Consider the following 23,678-nt stretch of genomic DNA (forward strand, 5'->3'; position numbering starts at 1 on the left):
CATTTTTTAATAATAAATCAGAATTATTTATATTATATACGAATTTATTATTTGTTTATTTCTGTTATGAAAGGACACTCGTATTATTATGTAGATAATAGTTTAAATATTAAATCAGAATTAGTTACTACAATAGAGAACAGTATCAGTGATGAAATGTTAATTTATATAATTAAATGAAGAAAATCGTGTTGAATACTAATTAACGATGAATGTTAATCATTATTTCTACAAATGAAGTTAGAATATTAAACATAGTTAAAAATATGTCTGATGTGCATAAAAATAGATTGGCCCAAAGAGGCCTAAGAGATCCAAAAAGAAGAAAGAAACGGGAGGCCTGTAACATCCTAGGAGGCCTACATCATGAGGACAGCCAACTAAAAATTTGCTAAGCTCAGCCGAAGAGGGAAGCCCAGTATACCAAGCTCAAGCCAAGAGAGAAACCCAGTATACCAAGCTCAACCCAAGATGGAAACCCAGTACTCAGCCCTAGAAGGAAGCCTAGTTAGGCCCAAGAAGTAGGCCTGGTACGAGGCCTATCGAACCTTAAACCTACCTTCCAAGTCCAGCTCGGGAGAAGGAAAGCTCCCTCAAAAAGTTGAACTCCTTGACCTAGAAGGACTCCTTGCATAACAAGAGTTCTCGCATAAAGGGAATCCTCGTTCAACCAAAGATTTGCCCTTAGAAATTGTTTTATATGGATGGTCACTACAACTATATATAATATATAAGTACGTGCAGTACATATTTTGAATACGGATAAAAATATTCAGAAAATGTATGTAGATATCGAAAACGACAAAAGGAGCATCAGTTACATTTTATATACACTTGGATACCTTTTTTTTTTCCTAACCGGAGGCCAATTTTTTTTAAATAAAATAATAATGTGAGATTTATGCTGCACTTTTTGTGTGTAATTCTTTAATTCTCATCTTCCATACTATTTTTCTATTCTCTATTTCCAGTTAAAAATACCAATAAATCTTTATATATATAAGTTATGCGACTACAAATTAATTTGAAAAAATTTTATATATGTAAATGATATTATCACTACAAAAAACAATGTAATAATATATAATGGATTTTTCTGATAGAACTTATTCGTCGCTATTATCAACAGATTTTCTGACTACTTTCGGACGGACGACACCTACTACTTTAATTTCGTTGCCAAATTCATCGCGAAATTATTACCAAAATTTAGCAATGGAAAATCAGTGGGAAACCGATTAGAAAATTTGGCGCGAATTTGGAGGGAGAGATGTCCATTGGAATCCGTCGGGAAAGATGTGACAAAATGCAATCGTCCAAATTTTCCAACACAATTTTTTGATTGAAAAATGTTCACTACAAAAATTGTCCTTTTAGTGATGGAAGTTATGATAGTTTTTGGTCACTATTTTATATTTATGACGGGAAGTAAATCGTCGGCTTAGGTACAGTAGAAAAAAAAATTGATGCAAGAAAACAACCCGTTTGCAAGACTTGTGACGACAGTCGACAGCTTTGATATTTTCTGTTGCAAGATATGCTAATTGGATGGAATATATTATTAGTGTTGTTGAGATAGATTTTGCAACAAACTTCTGATGGTTATTTTCGTAATGCATAAGAACACTCTAGGATAGGCTTCGAAATGAAAGTCACGTTCCAACATATGAAAGAAATTGAGACAGAGTTTGCAACGGGCATTCGTCGAATTGAACGTAAATATTATCAAATTTGAAATGATTTTTGCGATGTCTTGTGTTATAAATATTTGGAGAGGCTTGCAATATCGCAAACTTAACCCGAATTTATAGCATAGTCCCCCGTCGAACGAAGAAGTGTGATTCCTTAAAACTCAGGTCAGTGGCTGCTGCAGATTGGCCTACTCATTTATGCACGCAACCATCTTGGCATCTAGAGGGCAAGGAGTCACTCCTCCTTGGGAGCTTGTATTGAATTTTATTCAAGCTATGTTTCTTCTTGGGGTGAGTGTAATTTGAGGCAACAAATATTACAATTAGATATTTGCTATACCATGACAATCATAATTACAAAGCAAAATTTTTAATTTTTAAATTTATTACTACAACAAAATAATCGTAATAAAAATGGATATATGATGATCCAAACGATGATTTATTGTTGTGACGGACCTTTAGAGCCAAACAATTTATAGTCATAAAGAAATCTAAGTTTTCATAATAAAAAGGTATTTGCTAAGAATTTTGTTCGAAGCCAAGCATTGCATTTTCCACTAGCAAAACGACTTTTGCCACGAACCTTTAGCGACCAAATGAGGCATTATTAACCAAGATTAACTTTCACATATGATACAGTAGAAAATCAAATCCTTTCCGTAAGCGGCAACGAGATATATTTAAATTATCTTGTGATTATTAGATTAATCCTAGATGGTACTCATATTTAGCGGTAGGTAAGGGCGTACGTAGAATTGATTTTCCACCCCCTAGCATTTATTGCTAGCACAATATAAATATCTCTAATTTCGTTGTGAGAAGGGACTTTTGGAAGAAGAAGTAATTGAAGAGAAAATTACTAATTTCTAGTTTGTGGAAGAGTTTGACGTGCTTCAATCTCAAGCTTCAATTTTTTGGAAAATTCTAGTCCGAACCTGGTTCGGCCAAACCTAAGTCAATCATATGGCAAATGCAATATACTTGCCGTATGATTGGTGTACAGTTAAGAGAAAGTGTCAATCACATAACAAGTGTATCATAGTTGCTTTATGATTGATTTGATTCGATCAAACTTGATCCGTGCTAGAATTTTCCCAATTCTTCCCTCATGAATAGTTGTTTTAGACACTGCTCCTAGTGACATATCACAACTCTATTTGAAGGAGACATCACTTTTTCCACAGAAAAAATGCAATTTACCCCTTGTAACATGAGAAATAAGCAAAAAAAAAAAAAAAAAAAAACAACTATGAAACTAAATTTAGCAAATTAACCCCCTATCTAAACCATTAATAAAGGTAATTTGCGTTATTCTTCAAAATACGAGTGATTTGTTAATTCTTTTTTTATAGAGATTTTTTTGCTCATTTGGTGCCATAGGTATAAATTGCATTCGACTCCTCTTTCCGCTCTTTGTATCAAAAATAGAAAAAATCAAAGTGGAAAAGATTGGATAAAACCTTTTCAGAGCTGACTTTAGATTGCTCTCATTCTTGTAGTTGAATGCATCATCAAAACCAAGTTTTTCCTTCAGCAAATCAACCTACATGTATATGACACAAATGCAGCATGAAATTAATTAAAGGGGTGTAATTATTAAACTTATAAGAATATAAACAATTTCATGTGTTAAACTCATAATTTAATAATAGGCCATATACATTAAGGTGCTAATAGTGGTAATTCAAGAAATTTAACTGGAAAACAAAGTAATATGGCCTCACCTAATGCAGTCTATTTATAAATTTTGGAAAAAACACAATTTACCCTCTTGTTAGATGAGAAATAATTAAAAAAAAAAAAAATTGTGTAAAAGCAATAGCAAATTACCTCCTGTGTCGTGAAAAATGATGCAAATTATCCTCCAATCTAAACCATTGATGGGAGAGTAATTTACTTCATTTTTAAAAACACACAGGAGTAATTTGCTGATTTTTTTTTCACAGTGGATCTTTTGCTCATTTAACATATCACATGGAGGGTAAATTGCATTAAACCTTTATAAATTTGGACAAGTAGAATTGATGATTAGGTTCAGAGTTACTCTTTTCAATTTTTCTTCATATATATAAATCTCATATCAAAATAAACACATCTTCTACAGAAAAGATAGATAAAAAGAAGAGGGAGCAAAATGGAGGGGACAAGAAGAAATGGTATACCTTTTTCTGGGCACCAGCACAGCCAATGACATGGCAACCAAAGAGCTTAGCGTATTGTCCAACTAAACTTCCTACAGATCCAGACGCTGCCGATACAAAAATACTTTCTCCCTTTTTCGGCTTGCATATTTCAAAGAACCCTCCATACGCTGAAAGCCCACTAAATCCTGCATTCCTTGTATATCTTTCTTATTCTATAATGCAGCATATACACAGCATATGATAACTAATTCATGGTCACTTTTAAGGTTCAAATATAGCTATTCATACTTTATTCAAGGCTATTTTTATCTTTTGTAACTTCTAGAGTTGTAAAATAGTCGTATAGCTTTTGGATATTTTGTGATTTTGATTCTTTCGGTGTCGAATTTTGTAAAAGTCGTCGGAATGAATTGTGAGTCCCTAGCGATTTTGATATTTTTATCCTTTATATTTCTAGAAACTACAAAAGAGTATTGGAATTTTTTTATATTTCGTAATTTTGGTATTTTTGGTGCCGAATTTTGTAGAAATTATCGGAATAAATAATGTGTCACGTCACTTTTTTTTATAAAAAAAAAAGTATTCATATTGCCTATCAGAATAAAAGTCCAATTTAAATGAACCACGTGAAGCGCGCATGATTTATTCCAACTACTTTTGCAAAACCCGGCTCTTGAAGGATCAAAAATGGCAAAATGGCAAAATGACAAAAAATTACAAGACTCTTCTGTAACCTACAAATATAAAAGGCACAAAATCCTTTTTTAATCCCGTTAAAAAAAGGTCATTTTTGCTTTTGGTACCACAATTATGGCGAGTGTCGCTTTTGATATCATAAAATACAAAAATAAGCTTTTTTGCTCCCAAGTTAACAGCAGAGGTCATGTGCCTCGCACGTGACTATTTACGGCTGTTAACTTCTATTGACGCACATGACTTTGACTAATTTTAGCTTCAAATGCCTTATTTAAAGGCAATTAAGATAAAAAAATGTGTTCTTTTTTGGTACAATTAAAAGAAAAAAATATATTTTGACCAACTTTGACCACAAACTATAAGATTTTTTTTTATTGTTTTACAAAAATGAAAATGTTATGAAAATTTTATTTTAATATATATAATAACTAGTCTAAAATTATAATTATTTTTATTTCAGATAATTTCTAGGATTCATTTTACTATTTTTGAAATTAAATTATTATATGGTCTAAAAATATATTAATATTTGAGCACAAACTATAAAAAGTAAAATTTATTTTTTGAATAAAAGTATTAGATAAATTTTTTATTACATAATAAATTAATTTTTAAATTATAGTTATTTACATTCGAGATAAATTGTAGAAATAAAATTAAAATTTATTTCTTACTTTTTTCGGTCAAAGTTTATTAAAATATTTTTAAAATACACAATAATTTAATTTTAATAATAATTAGAATATGCTAGAATTTATCTAAAATAAATATAAGGGTAAAATACACTTTATCTCCCTAAACTATTTGTCATATAACATATATCCCCCTAAATAAATATGAAGTAAAAAATATTTTTCAACTGATAGCTGATTAATTCAAATTTTTAAATTTTATATTAACTGATAAATTAGTTTTTTTTATTATTTAGTTATTTCCTTTTTTTTTCTTAATGTAATGTATTTATATATATTTTTCTCTTATTTATAAGACGTTTTAATGTTTGAAAGATTATTTATTATATACAAATAGAGACGGCAGAAATAAATGGACAATCTAGCCCCATTCCGTGGGTCATAAGATGGGTTTGGAAATGAGCCAACCACAGGGAAAGGGCTACTCTTGACTAAGAGGAGCCTGAGCAAAGATAAACCTCTCCCCCCAAGGACCAATATTAGACTTTACTTCATCAAAGAAGCAACAATCCTTACTAGTGGTAAGATAGAAAAAACCCCGGTCACAAACACCAAAAATTATCGAAGTTTTGGCTCAAGGTTAAAATTTCGCATTATCATGATAAAAAGAATAATATGACGAATGAAGTTAGCGGATAGTTGCATGAAGCAGATATCTATATCCAGTAGGATATCACCTACAAGGCGGGCTAAAGGAAAACAAAGACCACCTTCTAAATGCAAAAATGCTGAGGCGAATGATGCATTCGACAATGTAATAATGCCTCCTCATCTTGGCAATTCAATGTAATGCGTGATCGCCTTCAGCAATTCTGACTACCTTTTTCCCAATATTATTGCCACGAAAAATATCAAGAAAGGCCTTTGGAATGCTCTCAACACCGTAAGAGATGTCTTCTATGGCCTTGATTTTACCTGTCTGGAGATATTGGGTGGTGGTTGAAATGAATTCTTGATCTATACTCATCAAGTCCAAAGCAAGAAACCCTTCTATTCTGATTCTTTTGTAGATTAATTGTACCATATCCAGCTTCGCTTTTCTCAGACTGTCTGTATATTCAGACATCACTCCACAAGCTGCCACTCTACCAAAGCTGTTCATATTCTCAACTGTTGCTTCCAACATTTCACCTCCCACATTGTCAAAGTATATATCTATCCCTTCAGGAAAGTACCTGATATTAACCAATACTCATCCAGTTATACTAAAATTAACCTCTATAAATTAATAATATTGGGACTACGTAATTTTATTAATTTAAGGAGGTATTAATTAATCAATAAATGAATAATTTATTAATTTAAAGAGATTTTTTTCGATTCAACGAACCTACATTATTTTTCATAAATAAAACATATACATTGTATTGACTAATTGAACGAGATTTATGTATAATGTGACTAATTAAATATAATACATGGACCGATCCCCCTAAAAAAACAAAGTTCATTGTACGTAGAACGTAGCATTAGTAATTAAAACTTAATGCAAGTTCATGTATAGTAAGGAAATGTATAAACAACTTCAAATATTCCTAATAGAATACGATAAGGAAGGTTAGAGTTGAAATACAGTTAGATTTAAATTTTAAGATGAAACAAACAATAGAAGGATCATATTGTACTAAGTTGTCCTTATTATATGTATAATTTTATAGAATTATTAATTTATTATATTGAAAGAATCATAAATTAATATAAGGGTGTTTCGAAAACTTATTGTCTTATTAATTTAAACCTTGAGTCCAAATTGGAACTAAAAAAAATTCTTATTTTTAAAAAAATTATTAATTTATTTCGTATTAATTTATAGAGGTGATTCACAAAATACAAATTAAAAGGGAGCCTTGTAGTAGCTCGTGACGAACGTAATCTATTATTTGCAATATTATTATAAATTAAGGACTAAGAATATTAGCTACACGATATCAAATAATGAGATAGTATTAGTAATCGTACAAATATTAAGTATAATATTTTGAGTTGCAAATTCTAATTATTAGTTAAAAAATAAATATAAGTAGTGACAACAAATGTAACATCAAATGTCGTTCTAATAATATCTTCTGTTGCAATGAATGGAAGTTATATGTTTATCCAAAATCCTGAATATATATTTTTTTTTTGAGGAAAAATCGTTCTAATAATATCTTCTGTTATAATAAATGCACGTATATGTTTATCCAAAAACCTGAATATATTTTTTTTTTTCGTGGAAAAGTCGGGCATACTCAAAAATCATGGAATACCAATTTTACACAGTGTAGAATTGCAAATAATTATTTAACTATTATTAGGGATCAAAGAAAAAAAAAAGGCATATGGACATAAGATATAAATGACAAAGCATATTTAGAAAGAGATTCACCTTTTAAGAGTTGAAGTCAAATCAATTTCTTCTTTATAGTTGAATGCATCGTCAAACCTAATCTTATTTTTCAGTAAGTCCACCTGCATTAGATTCTCATGTCAAGAAAAAGTTCTACATATGAATGGTAATAACAGAAAATTCTTGTTCGAATCAAGTCTGACAAGTATGTGTATCACACTTGTTTTATAATTGCTCACTTTTCTTGATTTGTATACAAATTACATGACAAGAATATTATACTTACCATATAACTAATTTAGAATTGATCAAATCAAATCTGTGACAGAATTTCCCGAAAATTAGGGTAAACTTGCCTTTTCCTTACTTCCTGCACAGCCAACAACATAGCATTCAAACAACTTGGCATATTGTCCGACTAAAATGCCAACTGATCCACATGCAGCAGAAACAAACACTTTCTCCCCCCTCTTGGGCTTGCAAACTTTGAAAAACCCTGCATATGCTGTCAATCCACTAGTTCCTACAAGTAAATTAGGGCATGTTAATTACTTGGATGCATAGAGAGTTTTTTTCATTCGTCGCCCAAGATTGAGGAGGGTGCGGCGCCCTCTTCAGTAGGAATTTTTTTAACATTCCTATTATCACAGGGGAGATCTCTAAATTTTTCCATATAAAATTATGTTCAGCACATGTTTATTCATTCTAACAAGAATTAGTTAGTTACAAAAAAACTTACCTCGTAAGACGGTGGTCGAGCTTATCGGACAGGGCTGACCTGATTTACTTGACTTAAATAAGCTATGTTGAATCATCGGAATAGCAGCCTGATCTAAGAAAGGGGTAAAACGACCATTTTACCTGTCTTATTTCCCATGTTTTCTTCCTCTTTCCTGTTGCCCCAAATTTGGCCGCAATGAGATGATCCAATAATTTTAGGGTTTTGAAATTGGTGATGAGGTTGAGCAACCAAAATAAAAAATTTTCCATACCAACTAGGACGATGACACGGAAAAAATATAATTTTAATTCTGTATATTTTGAGGGTGGCAGACGTGGTCCTATAACTAAAGTCTTGGCAATTTTAGTCCTAAAAATTATTATTTTCTTGCAATAGTAATCATTCTGACGAGAATTGTCCTGAATTCCGCTACAACAATTAGGGATTTATGGGAATTGGGAATTTCATCCAATTTGCTCCAAAAAAATTACACATGAAAAGCACGTGAAAACGTCGACATTAATTTATGCCTAATTTTTTATTGATCTAACTAAATTGGTTCCAATACACTCCTGAAATTGGGAACCCTAGAAATCCTTCTGTCTGTCCAAACATTTTTTGCAAAAATTAACATTTTTTTCTGGGAAAGGTAAGTCGCATTAAGTAAAAAAGAAAGAAAGAAAAATAACCAATTCGAACATCCAGCGGTGCCTCTCTTGAGAGGCCAAGGGATACTCCACAGTTTAAATAAAGCTCGTGTACTGATTGATCTAGGCAAGGTGATGCTATGAATTCGCTTTCTAATATCCTCGACTATTACTAATGCCATGGTGGTGGGTATTTGTTCCATGTGCTTTAATCGTCTGAGATAGATCTCCTTCCAAATGAGGTTAACACATGATGTAATGTCTATAATATCTTCTGCATCATCTAGCAATTGTAGAGCATCAAACGTATTATATACGGCAATTGCCTTACCCTTTTCCTCACGACTCAACCTTCTTTCACGAGGAAACTCTCGTCCCTCTCTTCGGTTATCCACCCCTCGAGTCGGCGGCATTCTCTCTTGATCATGCTCTCATCCCTCTCACTGGTTGTCCACTCCTTGAGTCGGCGGTATTCTCTCTTGGTCATGCATAGGTGGTGGCCTCGCAGGTCCCATTTTAGGAATGCGGCTTTCCCCGCGAGGAGGCTCTCGTCCCTCTTTCTGGTTGTCCACCCCTTGAGTCGGCTGCATGGGTTGTGACCTTGGAGGTATCGTTTTAGGAACATAGATAGAGACCAGTGGTTTAGCTGGGTTGGACGGCTTGGTGAACGTACAAACCTTTGCCGTATGGCCTAACGTTATACAACTTGTATATTTAGGAGGTAGCCACTCATATTCAACATCAATTGTACATAGTATTTCTCCTCCTTCCTCGTTAGGCATCATGATGATAATATGCCTTAATAATTTAGAACTCACATCTAGCATCACGCATACACGAGCGAAGTCCAATCTCGTGCATGCTCTTGTAATCGCATCTGATATAGGGGTATGCCAATTCCACTGGCCGCCATGCTCAGGCCTTCCTCCGTCCACAATTCTAACGGCAAATGTCTTAATTTTATCCAAGTTGGGACCTGTGTATGTTTTAATTTTTGCAGCATCATTCCCGATTCCCACTGTTGCAGTACAATTGGTTGCCCTTGGAACAACCATGGTCCCCCTTCGATTGTTTTTCCATATATGCCACTTTCTTGAATTGGAAGAAGTAGAGTCCGTTCGTGGTGGCCTTAACATCACGTAAGCCAGGCCAGACGGACATGGCATATTCTTGGACATGATAAAAGTATGGTCTCTTTCCCAAGAAGTAACTGACCGCGGGTGTTTTCCACCTACTAGCTCCGTTTCAAATAGATTCAATCGTAAGTCTGATAACCATTTCCCCATTTTGTATAGTAGGGGGGATATATGAGAGCGTCTTATGGGACGAGTTGTTGAAACCATCAGCAATTTTATCATCCGCGCCTGGAATTAGGCATGACTGCAATGGGATGTTCCCTATAAATAAGCTGGTATGAGTAGAGTTAGTCTCATATGTTCGTTGCTGTCCAAATTCAACAGTGTCATTGCACCGCGTCTACATCTTTATCATTGTCCTTTTCCCCATCCACATCAACGTTGACCGGGTCCTTGTTGACCAAGTCATCATTGACCAAGTCATTATTGACCAAGTCTTGTTCCATGATTTCCATGTTGACTGCGTCTTTATTGACCAAGTCAATTTTGACCGGGTCATTATTGACCAAGTCTTGTTCCACGTTTTCCACGTTGACCGCGTCATTATTGACCAAGTCAATCTTGACCAAGTCCAGTGCTCCATCTTCAGCCATATCTGTAGTCCGATTTTCCGATGCCACGTAGTTAGTGTTTGACACGTACTCAGCTACTAACCGCCCGGCATCCGTGGATGGTGGTTGGCTCCGATCTACCGCCGGCTCAATCGATTTCAGATCGGTATTTCCCTCTTCTCAACTCGCCTGACCGGTGGTCGAATATTCTTTACAGGCGGCCTCAATACTTTGGGCAGAAATGGCGTACTAATCTCCTCCCTAGATGGCGGAAAGCATCGCGTAGTTGCTTCTTTCCCAAAACGCTCCGTCCACTTGTTGTTTAATTCACGTAGCGCATCCAAAGCTTGTTTATCGCCGGTATCTATCACCGTATGGGCAAGTTTTGAGAACTCAGACATGTTGAAGGAGATCGAGCCCTGTTCGCCGTGTGAACTGCTTGATTTTGCACTTGTAAGCCCTAGAGTAGGACGGCTCTTTAGGTTACCGCGAGTAATGGTCGAAAAATCTCCGGCGGCCATCTTTTGGAGACGTTCAACCATCATGTTCAACGTGCAACCATCCTCCATCGTCTGACCGGCCAAATCGTGGTCGCCCTCCTCTTCACATCCTCCATCCCCGCCAAAGTCGTCTCCATTGCTGGTCATAGGGTGTAAACAAAGAGGGAAAAGTCCCTCTAAGTTTCGGAAGAGAGAGGTGTCGGTATTGAGAGAGAATTTTTTATTAACATTTTTTTCCTCCTACGATAAAATAACACATTTTTAAAATGTTTGTGTATGTTGTCAGCGTTGAAGAAAAGTAGAGATTCATTTGTTGGTATGCAACATTCTCTTGAGTCAATTTAAAAACGACTTTCTATTAGAACGACAACAAAAAGTGATTCTAGAATTCGAAAATCTATTGCCTAAAAACTTTGTGCTTCGACTTCTGCCTTCAATTTACAAAGCAAGGTAGAGGGAAAAGTGAGCAAATTAGCTAGAGAGTGTTACCACAAACTGCACATACAATTTTTCACTAAATTGGATAAAATCCCTAATTCCCAAGAATTCTCAATTGTTCTGGTCGAATTCAGGTCGATTTTAATTAGAAGAACTTAAATTGTTGAAATTTTATAAATTTCAAAAGTAAAATTATCATTAGTTATAAGACCACGGTCGCCACTATTTAAAATGTACAAAACTAAAATTTTAATTTTTTTCTACATCATTGTCTTCGTTTGTAAGGAAATTTTATCATTTGTTAAGTCAATCACAGCCGCAATTTCAAAACCCTAAAAATGTCAAATCAACTTATTCCGGCCAAATTTGGAGACACCAATGGCTGGAGGCCTAAAATTGCATAAAACTTAATAAATAATGTCATCAATTAGATTGTCAACCCCATATTTGAGTGCCGTTAAAGTGCTACCCTCTAACATACAAGATGAATAATGCAATTTAGAGAGTGTTTGCGAAAAAAGAAAAAGAAAACTAATGAAATAATTAAAGAAAATAAAAAATAGTAGACCAAAAAGGAAAGAGATACTTTTTAATATAGTATAAATTTTATGATTTTTGACAATTTTACTTTTTATATACGAATGGCGTATTTATTACAAGTTAAATTCAAATTATTTCCATAGAAAAATTACAATAGTCATAAATTCAAATTATTGTAATACGTATCTCAATTAATATATTTAAAAAGAATGATTAACCCCCTGCTTCATTGCATTATTCACTTACCAAATTTGTGATAATTTTCATTATTTGACTAATATATTTTCTATATGCTCTCATTTATATATAAGATTAATACACGATATTATGTTAAAACTTAATTTTATTTTCTCTTTTACCCCATATCTTAGTATGATACTGATAGGGCCCTCTCCCGAAGGAAAATATTTTTATAGGAAGAGGATCCGACATTTTCAGTCAGGTCGGTCGGGTCGAACCCAAATCTGCCCCGACCCTAAGACTCGGATGTGGTCTATTGATCACTATATTGAGAAAATGCCTCAAGATCGCGCCACATGAATTCGCACAAGTGTCCCTATAAATACACACTCCAATCTTATTTATTGGTACTCCATTTATTACCTTACATCGTACTTCAACGAACTGATTTAGACATCGAAGGATCTTTACTGAAACCACCCAATGAGCCTAACAACCTTTTTACATTTCAAGTTCCAAAACACCCAAACCGGACACTCAAATCTAAATCGATCTCCGATCCGGATCTGATTGGAACATTTACGACTATAAAATAAGTTTTTCAACAAAATTTCTTTTTCCTAGCGAGTTTTCTAGCACTTGAGCTATTGAAGGGCTTAGGTGAACTTTTTTCCGACTGTAAGCTAACATAAGTGGACTGATTATTATTGTTTTCATCCACACAGACATAATATGTAAATTATTACCTAGAACTCCTCCAGCATAATATGATAGGGGAAATCCGAAAGTGGTATCCAGCTTTTGCAAGAAAACACCTGCTTTTACGACGCAATACTCTCCCCAGCTTAGAAGCCCCCACACCACATCGCCTGCTTTGAAATCAGGATGCCGGGAATCCACCACTCTCCCCACCCCGATTGCTTCAATGGCCTATTAAAGTAATTAATAATTTTAAGAAACATAGTAAAAACAATATTCTTACAGGATTTAATATAATTTATCCTATAATATTATAAATGTACAAATTACTCCTTATGAAAAAAAAAATTATTTTGCCCCCTTATTAAAACGAAACAATTTATTACTTCATTTTAGAAAAACAGAGAGAAGTAAATTAATGCATTTTGAAAACTATAGAAAGGTAAATTGCTCTTTCTTTTTTCATAGGGCATATATAATTGGGCAAAATCCTTTTTTGGTCCCATTAAAAAAAGTCATTTTCGTTTTTGGTACCATAATTATTGTAGGTTCGGATTTTGGTACCATTAAATCCAAAACTACGCATTTTTTGTTCCAAGTTAACAGCAGAGGCCATGTACCTCGCACGTGGGTTTTAACGGCCATTACCTCCTATTCATTCACGTGACTTTCACTTCAAATGTCATTTTTAATGGTACCAAAACAACAAAATATTTTTTTGTACCATTAAAAGAAAAAAAAATATTTTGACCAACTTTGACACAAATTATAAGATTTTCTTTTTTACAAAAATAAAAATGTTAGAAAATTTTATTTTAATATATATAATAAAATAGCTCTAAAATTATAATTATTTGTATTTCAAATAATTTTTAAGATTTTTTTTACTATTTTTGAAATTAAATTATTATTTGGTCTAAATATATATTAATATTTGATCACAAACTATAAAACTAAAACTTATTTTTTGAGTAAAAGTATTAGATATAATTTTTATTAAATAATAAATTAATTTTTAAATTAAAATTATTTACATTTGAGATAAATTATAACAACTATTAATTTTCTTAAACTAAAATTTTATTTTGTTTGAAAATATTTTTTAAATTTTGACAATAAATTATAAGAAATAAAATTTTATTTTTAAAAAATTTAAAAAATAAAGAAATTTTATTTTAATATAAATAATAAAATAGTGTATAATTTATAAGTATTTATTTTAGATAAATTCTAGATATTTTAATTATTTTTAAAATTGAATTATTATTTATTCTAAAAATATTTTAATAAACTTTGACCAAAAAAAGTAAGAAATAAATTTTAGTTTTATTTCTAGTATTTATCTCTAATGTGAATAACTATAATTTAAAAATTAATTTATTATTTAATAAAATAAAATTTATCTAATATTTTTAAATATTTTTATTCAAAATAAATTTTAATTTTTATAGTTTGTGCTCAAATATTAATATAATTTTAGACCAAATAATAATTTAATTTTAAAAATAGTAAAATAGATTCTAGAAATTATCTGAAATAAAAATAATTAATGAAGTGAAGGGGAAAAGAAATTGGGATGTGGAAACCCTAACTTATGTCAATTTCCCTCCTTTTTCACAGCATCACGTGTCTTTTCTCTCCACAATGGTGGGGTTAACGGCAGTTAACGGAGCATAATAGTTATGTACGCCGCACATGATTTTATGGGACCAAAAAAGTTTATTTTTTAATTTAATGGTATCAAAACCCGAACCCACAATAATAATGGTACCAAAAATAAAAATGACCTTCTTTAACGGTACCAAAAAAGGATTTTGCCCTATATAATTTGTTCATTTGCAGGATGGTTCCCCCATTAATTATTTGATAGTTCAAGTTTAAATCAGAAAAGATAGGACTTGGAAAAATTAAAAATAATCACAAACCCCTATGAGTAGTATAGGGAATTAATATATTAATGATGATGCACATAAACAAAAGAACAAGCAGTATTAGGTGTTTTTGAAGGATCACCTGTCCCGGAAGAACAGCGGATGCCTCAGGGATGATGGTATGCACGAAGCTGTGAGTCTTCATGCGGTTTATTTGGGAGGGATCGATGGATATGTAGAGATTTTGCACCAGCACATGAACATCGTCCGAAGCCTGAGGCTGGAGCTCTACTGAAACTAATTCTTCACAAATGGAGAAGTCTGATTCATTTGGGGCTCCATCTATATGATTCTTCATTGCTACATACTTATTTTTCACCTCCATTTCTTTTTGTCTTGTGCTTCTTTTCCTTTTTCCTGCTCTGATGCTAATTCTCACTAATTTGTGGTGTGTGTTGTCTGTTGTGCTTCATTTGTTAATCTGTAAGTATTAGTAGGAATATATGGAGGAGAAGATATATTACGTGCCAAAGAAATGGATGTATAAGAAAAATGAAAGTAAAAAATATAAGAATAAAACAAGTAAAATTGGAATATGAAACCTCTTCGAAGTCTAATTTTGTGACCGTCCAAAATTAGGCGGAAAAATGAACATATAAAATTAAAAAAACAAAAAAGTATATTTTTTATTTATATTTATTCTATTAGCCATATGTATAATTTTTCTCCAATTCTTGTCTCATTCCTACTGATAATACTGATACATAATCTTTTAAAATGATAACTATTTCTTCATTTGAGGGCATTTTTAGCAATTTTATTTTATTTAAATTGAATAGTTTAGAATATATAGGCAATATATACTTATTTTGATGAATATTGTTATCAATAAAAAATATTCTTATATATTCTTGTTCGAGCGATATTTTTATTAATGAGATTTTTAATTTTTTTATATGCTAAAAATTGTTTCAGTACAATATTAAATTTGCTTATTTTCTATTACAAAATAAAGAGAAATGATTAATTAGTAAAACTACAAAAGTTAATATTTTCTTCTCAATCTATTTTCTTCATACCAAACACTCGAAGAATTATAATATTTAACTACGGTTAATTGTCATGGTTAATAACAAATAGCCGTAGTAAATAGTTATTAACAACAGTCACCTAACAATTGTTGGTCGGGGTTTTTGCGAGGTGGCTAAAAACAATAGCAAATGTTCATGACTTTTAGACGTGACAAATAATTTTTTTCATGATGGAAAAACTAGTTTTTTACATCGATTTTATTTAACCATAGTTAATAGTAGTCATTTATCATGATTTTTAATCATATTCACTGTTATTATAGCCAATAATAATTCTTTTTTTAATGAAACAGGGAGAAATATTTAAAATTTAACTTTCTTGCACTCGTACCAAAAAACTTAAATAAAAATTATTATTTTTATCCCTCCCCTCTTCATTTCCTCTCATTTAAACTAAGTCAACCCAAAACATAAATAGGTGTATTATTTTTTGGAGATTGGAGAAGATATAATAAAGCTATCCTCATGGGATGGATAAGCATAGTGTCGGAAAATGTCATATATATCACGATAGGAACTGACCCTAAATAGCATAGATATATGTATTGTAATAAAATGTCAATGGTATCAGGTATTAGCTACTATTTTTATATTGGACACGTTAAATTATAGTATTGTATATATATATATATATATATATAGTCATTTTATCTATAGTACAGACTAGGGAACGTCACGTAGGGGCCACGCATGAGTATTCAAATATCTATATACTATCAATAAAAGTATAAGTCTCTCGAGTGTATGATTCCGTTGTGAAAAGGCACTCTTTCGATCTTATGTAATTTTTTAATAATAAATTAGAATTATTTATATTGTATACAAAAGTATGAAATTAATTATTATGTGTTTACTTCTATTATAATAGAACACTCGTGTTATTGTGTAGATAATATTTTAAATAATAAATCAGAATTAGTCGCTACAATAGAGAAGAGTATCAGATATGAAAATTAGATATGGAGAAATACTCATCTATGAATTTTGACTTTCAGAGATAGATTCATATTCCGTAAACAACATAAAGGAAGATAGAAGAGAATATGTTATCGTTGTAATCATATTTGTTTCAATAAATATGCTCTTTAGACATTTATGAACCTACTTGGATCACATATCTAGACGTCGACGAGATAACATGAAATTAATGCACACCGTGGTGGAAAAATATATAAAGCAAAATATTACTTTTAAAAAAATAAATGAAAATTAACTTAAGTATATTATCAGCATAAAAATTTTGGTGTAGGGCGGTATCACAAACTGTCGTTTGTGAATGAAAAAGATGTTTTTTATATATATATTAACTAGCGAATGGTGGCACGTAGTCTCTACATACATAATTTTTATTTTGGTGTAATATATTTGACTGCATCTATAATTTTTTATCATATATATAATTTACTTGTTATTTCTCCGTGTAAATGTAAATATTTTGAGACTTTTTTTATTTTACTTATGGATACATAAAGTGTTACTTTTTATTGAAGGCGAAAAAGCTCTTGATAATTTTCAAATAATTAAAGAGAAATCTGAAAAATCAACTTATTATCAATATATCATTCTCGACTATATATATATATATGTAGAAAAAGAAAGTAAAATCATGGAGAACAATCATTTCAATTAATTCAAAAAGTTAGATAAAAATAAAGAAAGGATATAATATTGACAAAAGACTTTGGGAAAAATCCGTATTGATGGTTGAGAGAATCTAGAAACGATTTAAAAATCATCAACTAAATCAAATAAAGTAAAACTGATGATATATGGAATACAAAAACTTTCAAATGCAGGAGGAATTAATCAAATTTGATTTTTTTAGTTAATTAAACATATTTTCGACAAACCTATTTTTCTTGTACTAAAATCATAATATTCTGTGTTTGTTTAAAAAGTTTGTCGTCCATGCATTCTCATAAATAATTATTTATATTTTAAAATATATTATAAATAAGAATAAAATTTATAAACCAAAAAATTGGTGCAACGGTGTCATTAGCTATCGTTTGTGAGTGTTGAGGGCCTTTATTTTTTTATCCTAGCTGTTGTGGCACGTCGTTCCTACATGTATATAATAAATAATTTTTTACCCTTTAAAATATATTATAAATAAGAGTAAAACATATAAATCAGTACACTACATTAATAAAAAGAAAGAAAGAAAGAAAAATAATCATAATTTATCAATTAATATAAATTTTAAAAAGTTGAATTAGTTAGTTATTTTATCATGAAGGGCATTTTTTACTTCACAAATAATTGGTGAGACAGTGTCATTAACTGTCATTTGTGGGTATGGAGGGACTTTTCTTTTTATGTTAATAGAGAAGTATAGATATATATATAAATAGTATAAATATATAGATGAGTATAAAAATTTAAGTAGAGGTGGTTGAAAAATACATAAAAAAATATTTTTTATAATTTAAAAAGTTGATGTTGCGAATAATAATCGCTTTTTGTAAGTAAAAATGAATTTTTTTTTTATTAGTATAGACATAGATTAGCGAGAGTGGATGGCAACCTACAAGCATAATTTTGTTATCCAATAATGGCAGATTCAGCCATAATCAGTTATAGTAGCAAGTTTTAGTTGTTCATATTGGTCCAATTCAAAATAAAGTAAATAAAAAATTAAAGGTGATTAAGTGGAATATCCCAACTAATAATTCAAAGTAAAGATAGCCGATATAATTCCAGCATAGAATACTTTAAGCTGGCCTGTACAATTTGATACTTTTGTGTATGATCTGTCCTCACAAACTCCCACGACCGAATTATCTGTATTATATGTAAACTATGTTATATCATCGAAATAAATATATTTTTTTGCAATAATTAATACTATGGTAAAAATAATAGTAGAAAATACAGATTAATTATGGGCTCGGAATAATCATTAATAATATTTATTGTTTTTGTAAATAAGATCAAAATATTTATCATAGCATACAGATTGATCATCGATCCGAAAAAAATCTCAATCATGATATCGTTGTCAAAATGTGGGGTGTTATGTATTAGTTGTCCTTGTTTATGCAACACATTAAATAAGAAACAATATCTCATAGCTCAATAATAATAGCATTGACTTGTTTCTGTCCCAGTTCACAATCTGACAACAGCCTGATCACATTTTTTCCAATTTCATGGATTAATTTAAAAATACCCATTTTAAATAAAAAATAATAATAATAAGTATGTCGCCCCTAAACAATGACGTGGAAACTAATAATTTATTCTTGTTGAATCATTAGTTTTGTTAAGAAAAATATAAAAAAATCGAGAGTTGGTGAAGCATATATTTATAGGGCATATTAGTTTATAAATATATTTTTTTTAAAAATTAATCATTTTATCTCGAAAAGTTGAATAAAAGTATAATAAAAAATAATAGAATTAACTCGTCGTTAAATGGGCGTTAAAATTGTAAAAGCGTTTATAATTTTTCTAATAATGAAATGAGATTTACTTATGTTAAATTTTAGGGAATGAGACTCCAATTTACCCATTGATTTACTGGTTCCCGTTTGGTCTCGGAATGGACAGTTCTGACTTTGGAATCAGTCATTATATTGTTGAATTATTATTTTAAAACAATTGGTCAGTTCATCTTAAATAAGAAGCAAAGTATTAAAAGCGATGACTTTCAACAAACTCAAATAATGTGAGAAAAATATTCGAAAAAATAAAAGAAAATATGGTTTTTTTAATAATGGTTAATTAATATAATTAAATGAAAAAAATCACGATGAATACTAATTAATAATGAATGTTAATTATTATTTCTGCAAATAAAGTTAGAATATTAAACACAGCTAAAAATATGACAAATATTAATTAATTATCATTAAAAATTAAGTTCTCGAATTGATCTTGTTTGATTGTTGTAAATAGTATTAATTTGTTATGATTTTAAATACAATAATTTATAATGTGGATTTTATTACTTTTTTTTTAAATGATATAAAAATTCAAAAACAGAACAAGAATAATTTCATGAAATCTTCTCTTTCACCGCATATATATAATTAACTTTTTTAGGGTAAATTGCATAAAATTCCTCTATATTTTCAAAATTTAGCTAAAAAACTTCTATTTATAAAAGAATAGGCAAAAAAACCTTTTGTGTTTTTGAAAAGGTGGCATACGCTCTCCTTCCATTAGTTAAGCCCTAATGCCGTTAATTATTTATTAATTTTTTTATTATATCCTTCTTATAACAATTATTTGATCTTCAATTAGAGAGAATGAAAGGTCCAAATTTTAAGTAATTTAAAATATAATTTTTTTATTTATATATATTGATATATACTATACATACACAATATAATATATATATTTAAAATATATTTAAATGTGAAATAAATGGACAAAATGGACATTATACACTTAAAGTAATTCCAAAAAGGTCAAAAAATGAGGCTCACTCGCACAATAGGTGAGTATCACACACTCTCATTTAGCTTCTAACGGAGAGGGGGTCTTTTTGTAATATATAATAAAATACAGGAGTTTTTTTTTCTATAGGGGTGTTTTTGTAATATTTTATAAAATACAGGAGTTTTTTTTTCTATAACATAGAGTGTTTTTAGCTAAATTTTGAAAATATAGGGGGTATTATGCAATTTATCCTTTTTTTATATGAAAAAAGGAAGAAAAAAGATTGATTGAGATTAAAAGATGAGTAGACAATATTTCAGGGTTTATTTATTAAATTCTAGTCGTTATAGTATGTCGTTTCTACATGTATATAATAAATAACATTTCATACTTTAAAATATATTATAAATAAGAGAAATATATAAACAAGTACATTACATTAAAAAACATAATTTGTCAATTATGTAAATATTGAAAAATCAAATAAGTTAGTTTTTTTATCATGAAGGGGATTTTAACTTCACATAAAACTGGTGCGGCAGTATCATTAACCGTCGTTTGTGAGTATGGACGAACTTTTCTTTTTATATTATTATAAATTATAAATATACCGTATTAATAAGTTAGAGCACCATTTTGATGTCTCACTTTTTTTATCTACTAATTTTATGATATTTAATTAAATTAAATTATTTATTTATTAACTTCCCACCCTTCTAAACCCCCAATTGTCCAATTTTATCTAACTTCCACTAACTTTAACTTTTCATAACCTTTTTCATTATTTCGATATTCTTAATTTCTTCAACCATAATAAATTTTTAAAATAAAAATTAATATTTAAAATTTTTACATAATCATGTACACTCATTTGAGTGTATTACGCACATTAGTGTGTATATATGTGAAGAGGTATATCTTCACCATTTTAAGAGTAGTTTAATCCAAAAAAAAATTATTTGATTAAGAATAAGTCAGTAATCAATTAATCGAGAGTAAATATCAATTGACATCAGTCTTTTTGTTATTATCAGCAAATTCAGTTAATTTTGACTAATAAAAGGTTTATTTGTTAGATGAAAGCAAAATTTAAAAGTGCTAAATATAATTTTCTGAAGTACCAATAATTTATGTATAAATACATCAAATATTTATATATAAATATATATATATATATATATACCGAGGATGCTGGATGAGTCCGCACATAATAAATTGCTTGCCCATATAGAGGTGTACAGTATTTATATATTGGGCAGCTTGATTTGCGTAGATGCCCTTAGAAATTGTTTTATATGGAGGGTCACTACAACTATATATAATACTTGAGTACGTGAAGTACACGTATTGAATACGGATAAAAATATTCAGAAAATGTACGCAGATATCGAAAACGACAGAAGGAGCATCAGATACATTTTATATACGGTTGGGTACTTTTGTTTTTTTTTTTCTAACCGGAGGCCAAATTCTTTTAAATAAAATAATTATGTGAGATTTATTCTGCACTTTTTGTGTGTAATTCTTTTAATTCTCATCTTCCAATACTATTTTTCTATTCTCTATTTCCAGTTAAAAACACCACTAAATATATATATATATAAGTTATGCGACTACAAATTAATTTAAAAAATTTATATATATATGTAAATGATATTATCACTATAAAAAACAGTGTAATAATAATGGATTTTTCTTATAGAACTTATTTGTCGCTATTATCAATGGATTTTCTGACTACTTTCCGGCGGATAACACCTACTATTTTAATTTTGTTGCCAAATTCATCGAAAAATTATTACCAAAATTTAGCAATGGGAAATCAGTCGGAAACCGATTAGAAAATTTGGCGTGAATTTGGAGGGAGAGATGTCCATTGGAATCCGTTGCAAAAGATTTGACAAAATGCAATCGTCCAAATTTTCCAACACAAATTTTCGATGGAAAAATGTTCACTACAAAAAGTTGTCCTTTTACTGATGGAAGTTGCCATGGTTTTTTGTTGTTAATTTATATTTACGACGGAAAGTAAATCGTCGGCTTAGGTACAGTCGAAAAAAAAATTAATGCAAGAAAACAACCTGTTGCAAGACTTGTGACAGCAGTCGACAGCTTTGATATTTTCCGTCGCAAGATATGCTAATTGGACGGAATATGTTATTGGTGTTGGTGAGATAGATTTTGCAACAAATTCCTGATGGTTATTTTTGTAATGTATAAGAACACTCTAGAACAGGCTTTGAAATGGAAGTCACGTCCCAACATATGACAGAAATTGAGACAGAGTTTGCAACGGGCGTTCGGCGAATTGAATCTAAGTATTATCAAAATTGAAATGATTTTTGTGATGTCTTGTGTTGCAAATATCCGGAAAGGCTTGCGATATCGCAAACCTAACCCACATTTATAGCATAGTCCCCCGTCGAACAAAGAAGTGTGATTCCTTGAAACTCAAGTTGGTGGTTGCTGCAGATTGACCTCCTCAAAATAGAAGGCGATCGCAAGAATCCCCAAGAGTTATGCTTTTGAGAAGTCCTTGAATGGCTAAGTCTTCTAATGAGGATAGGCTCCAAATTCCCAGAGGGTTGTTGAGCTGTGTGGAATAATCCACCTACATCCATATCATGGATCACTTGGTGACTTTTACCTTGTTTTTGCTATAAAATTATAGTCATAACGAAATCTAAATTTTTATTTGCTAAGAATTTTGTTCGAAGCGAAGCATTGCATTTTCCAGTAGCAAAACGACTTTTGCCACGACCTTCGACCTTTCGCCACCAAATTTGTCCTATATAATAAATCTTGTTTTCCTATAATGAGGCATTATTAACCAAGATTAACTTTCACAGAGCATACACTAGAAAAGAACAACAAATTGCAAAGTATTTCTTTCAATTCCTCATCTGATGTCCCGACTTACTACAATGCTAGCACTTAAAATCACAATTTATGTCTTTAATTCCCATGACACTATAATAAGAATTGATGATTCTCTGCACTATAAATCACTATTGTTTAAAAATTTTGGTAAATTAATATTGTATAATACGATCAAACAAAATTGATGCAGAAACCTTTAACTTTGAGCCTCATTAATCAACGTTCGCTATGATTTTACTTATCTAGAAAATATTTGTCACACTTTTTAGTTGTATTAAATATTTTAACCTCACTTATAAAAATAACGGTTAAGAACCGTTCCACAGTCGTAATTAATTAATTATAATGAAAAACTATATTTCTTCTTGGTCTTATATTGCGATGAATTGTGAACTCCATAATTAATTATACCATGTGCATTCTAATTTACCTCAAATACGTGCTAGCGTCAACTCAAAAGTTTAATTTGCAGAAATTGACCCC

The 23,678-nt window shown here is 30.6% G+C and overlaps 1 protein-coding gene across 1 annotated transcript; it reads right to left on the reverse strand.

The window, feature by feature from the left end:
• LOC105173810 ((+)-pulegone reductase-like) lies at positions 5,806-15,293 on the reverse strand. Its single transcript, XM_011095689.2, has 5 exons — positions 14,981-15,293; positions 13,015-13,198; positions 7,912-8,078; positions 7,595-7,677; positions 5,806-6,401 (listed from the first exon to the last, which is right to left on the reverse strand). The coding sequence occupies exons 1-5, from the start codon at positions 15,221-15,223 to the stop codon at positions 6,008-6,010; spliced, it is 1,071 nt and encodes a 356-aa protein (XP_011093991.1). The 5' UTR covers positions 15,224-15,293; the 3' UTR covers positions 5,806-6,007.

Source organism: Sesamum indicum, linkage group LG11 (assembly GCF_000512975.1).
Source record: "Sesamum indicum cultivar Zhongzhi No. 13 linkage group LG11, S_indicum_v1.0, whole genome shotgun sequence".
Taxonomy (NCBI): Eukaryota; Viridiplantae; Streptophyta; class Magnoliopsida; order Lamiales; family Pedaliaceae; genus Sesamum; species Sesamum indicum.

Bases quoted from the DNA above. Each gene is read 5' to 3' on its own strand.
- LOC105173810 (XM_011095689.2), bottom strand. From the start codon at position 15,223: ATGGAGGTGAAAAATAAGTATGTAGCAATGAAGAATCATATAGATGGA. The intron at 7,678-7,911 runs GCAAGTTTACCC...AATCTAATGCAG, and splicing joins GTGCAGGAAGTAAGGAAAAG to GTGGACTTACTGAAAAATAA. The intron at 6,402-7,594 runs GTGAATCTCTTT...GGTTAATATCAG, and splicing joins TTGACTTCAACTCTTAAAAG to GTACTTTCCTGAAGGGATAG.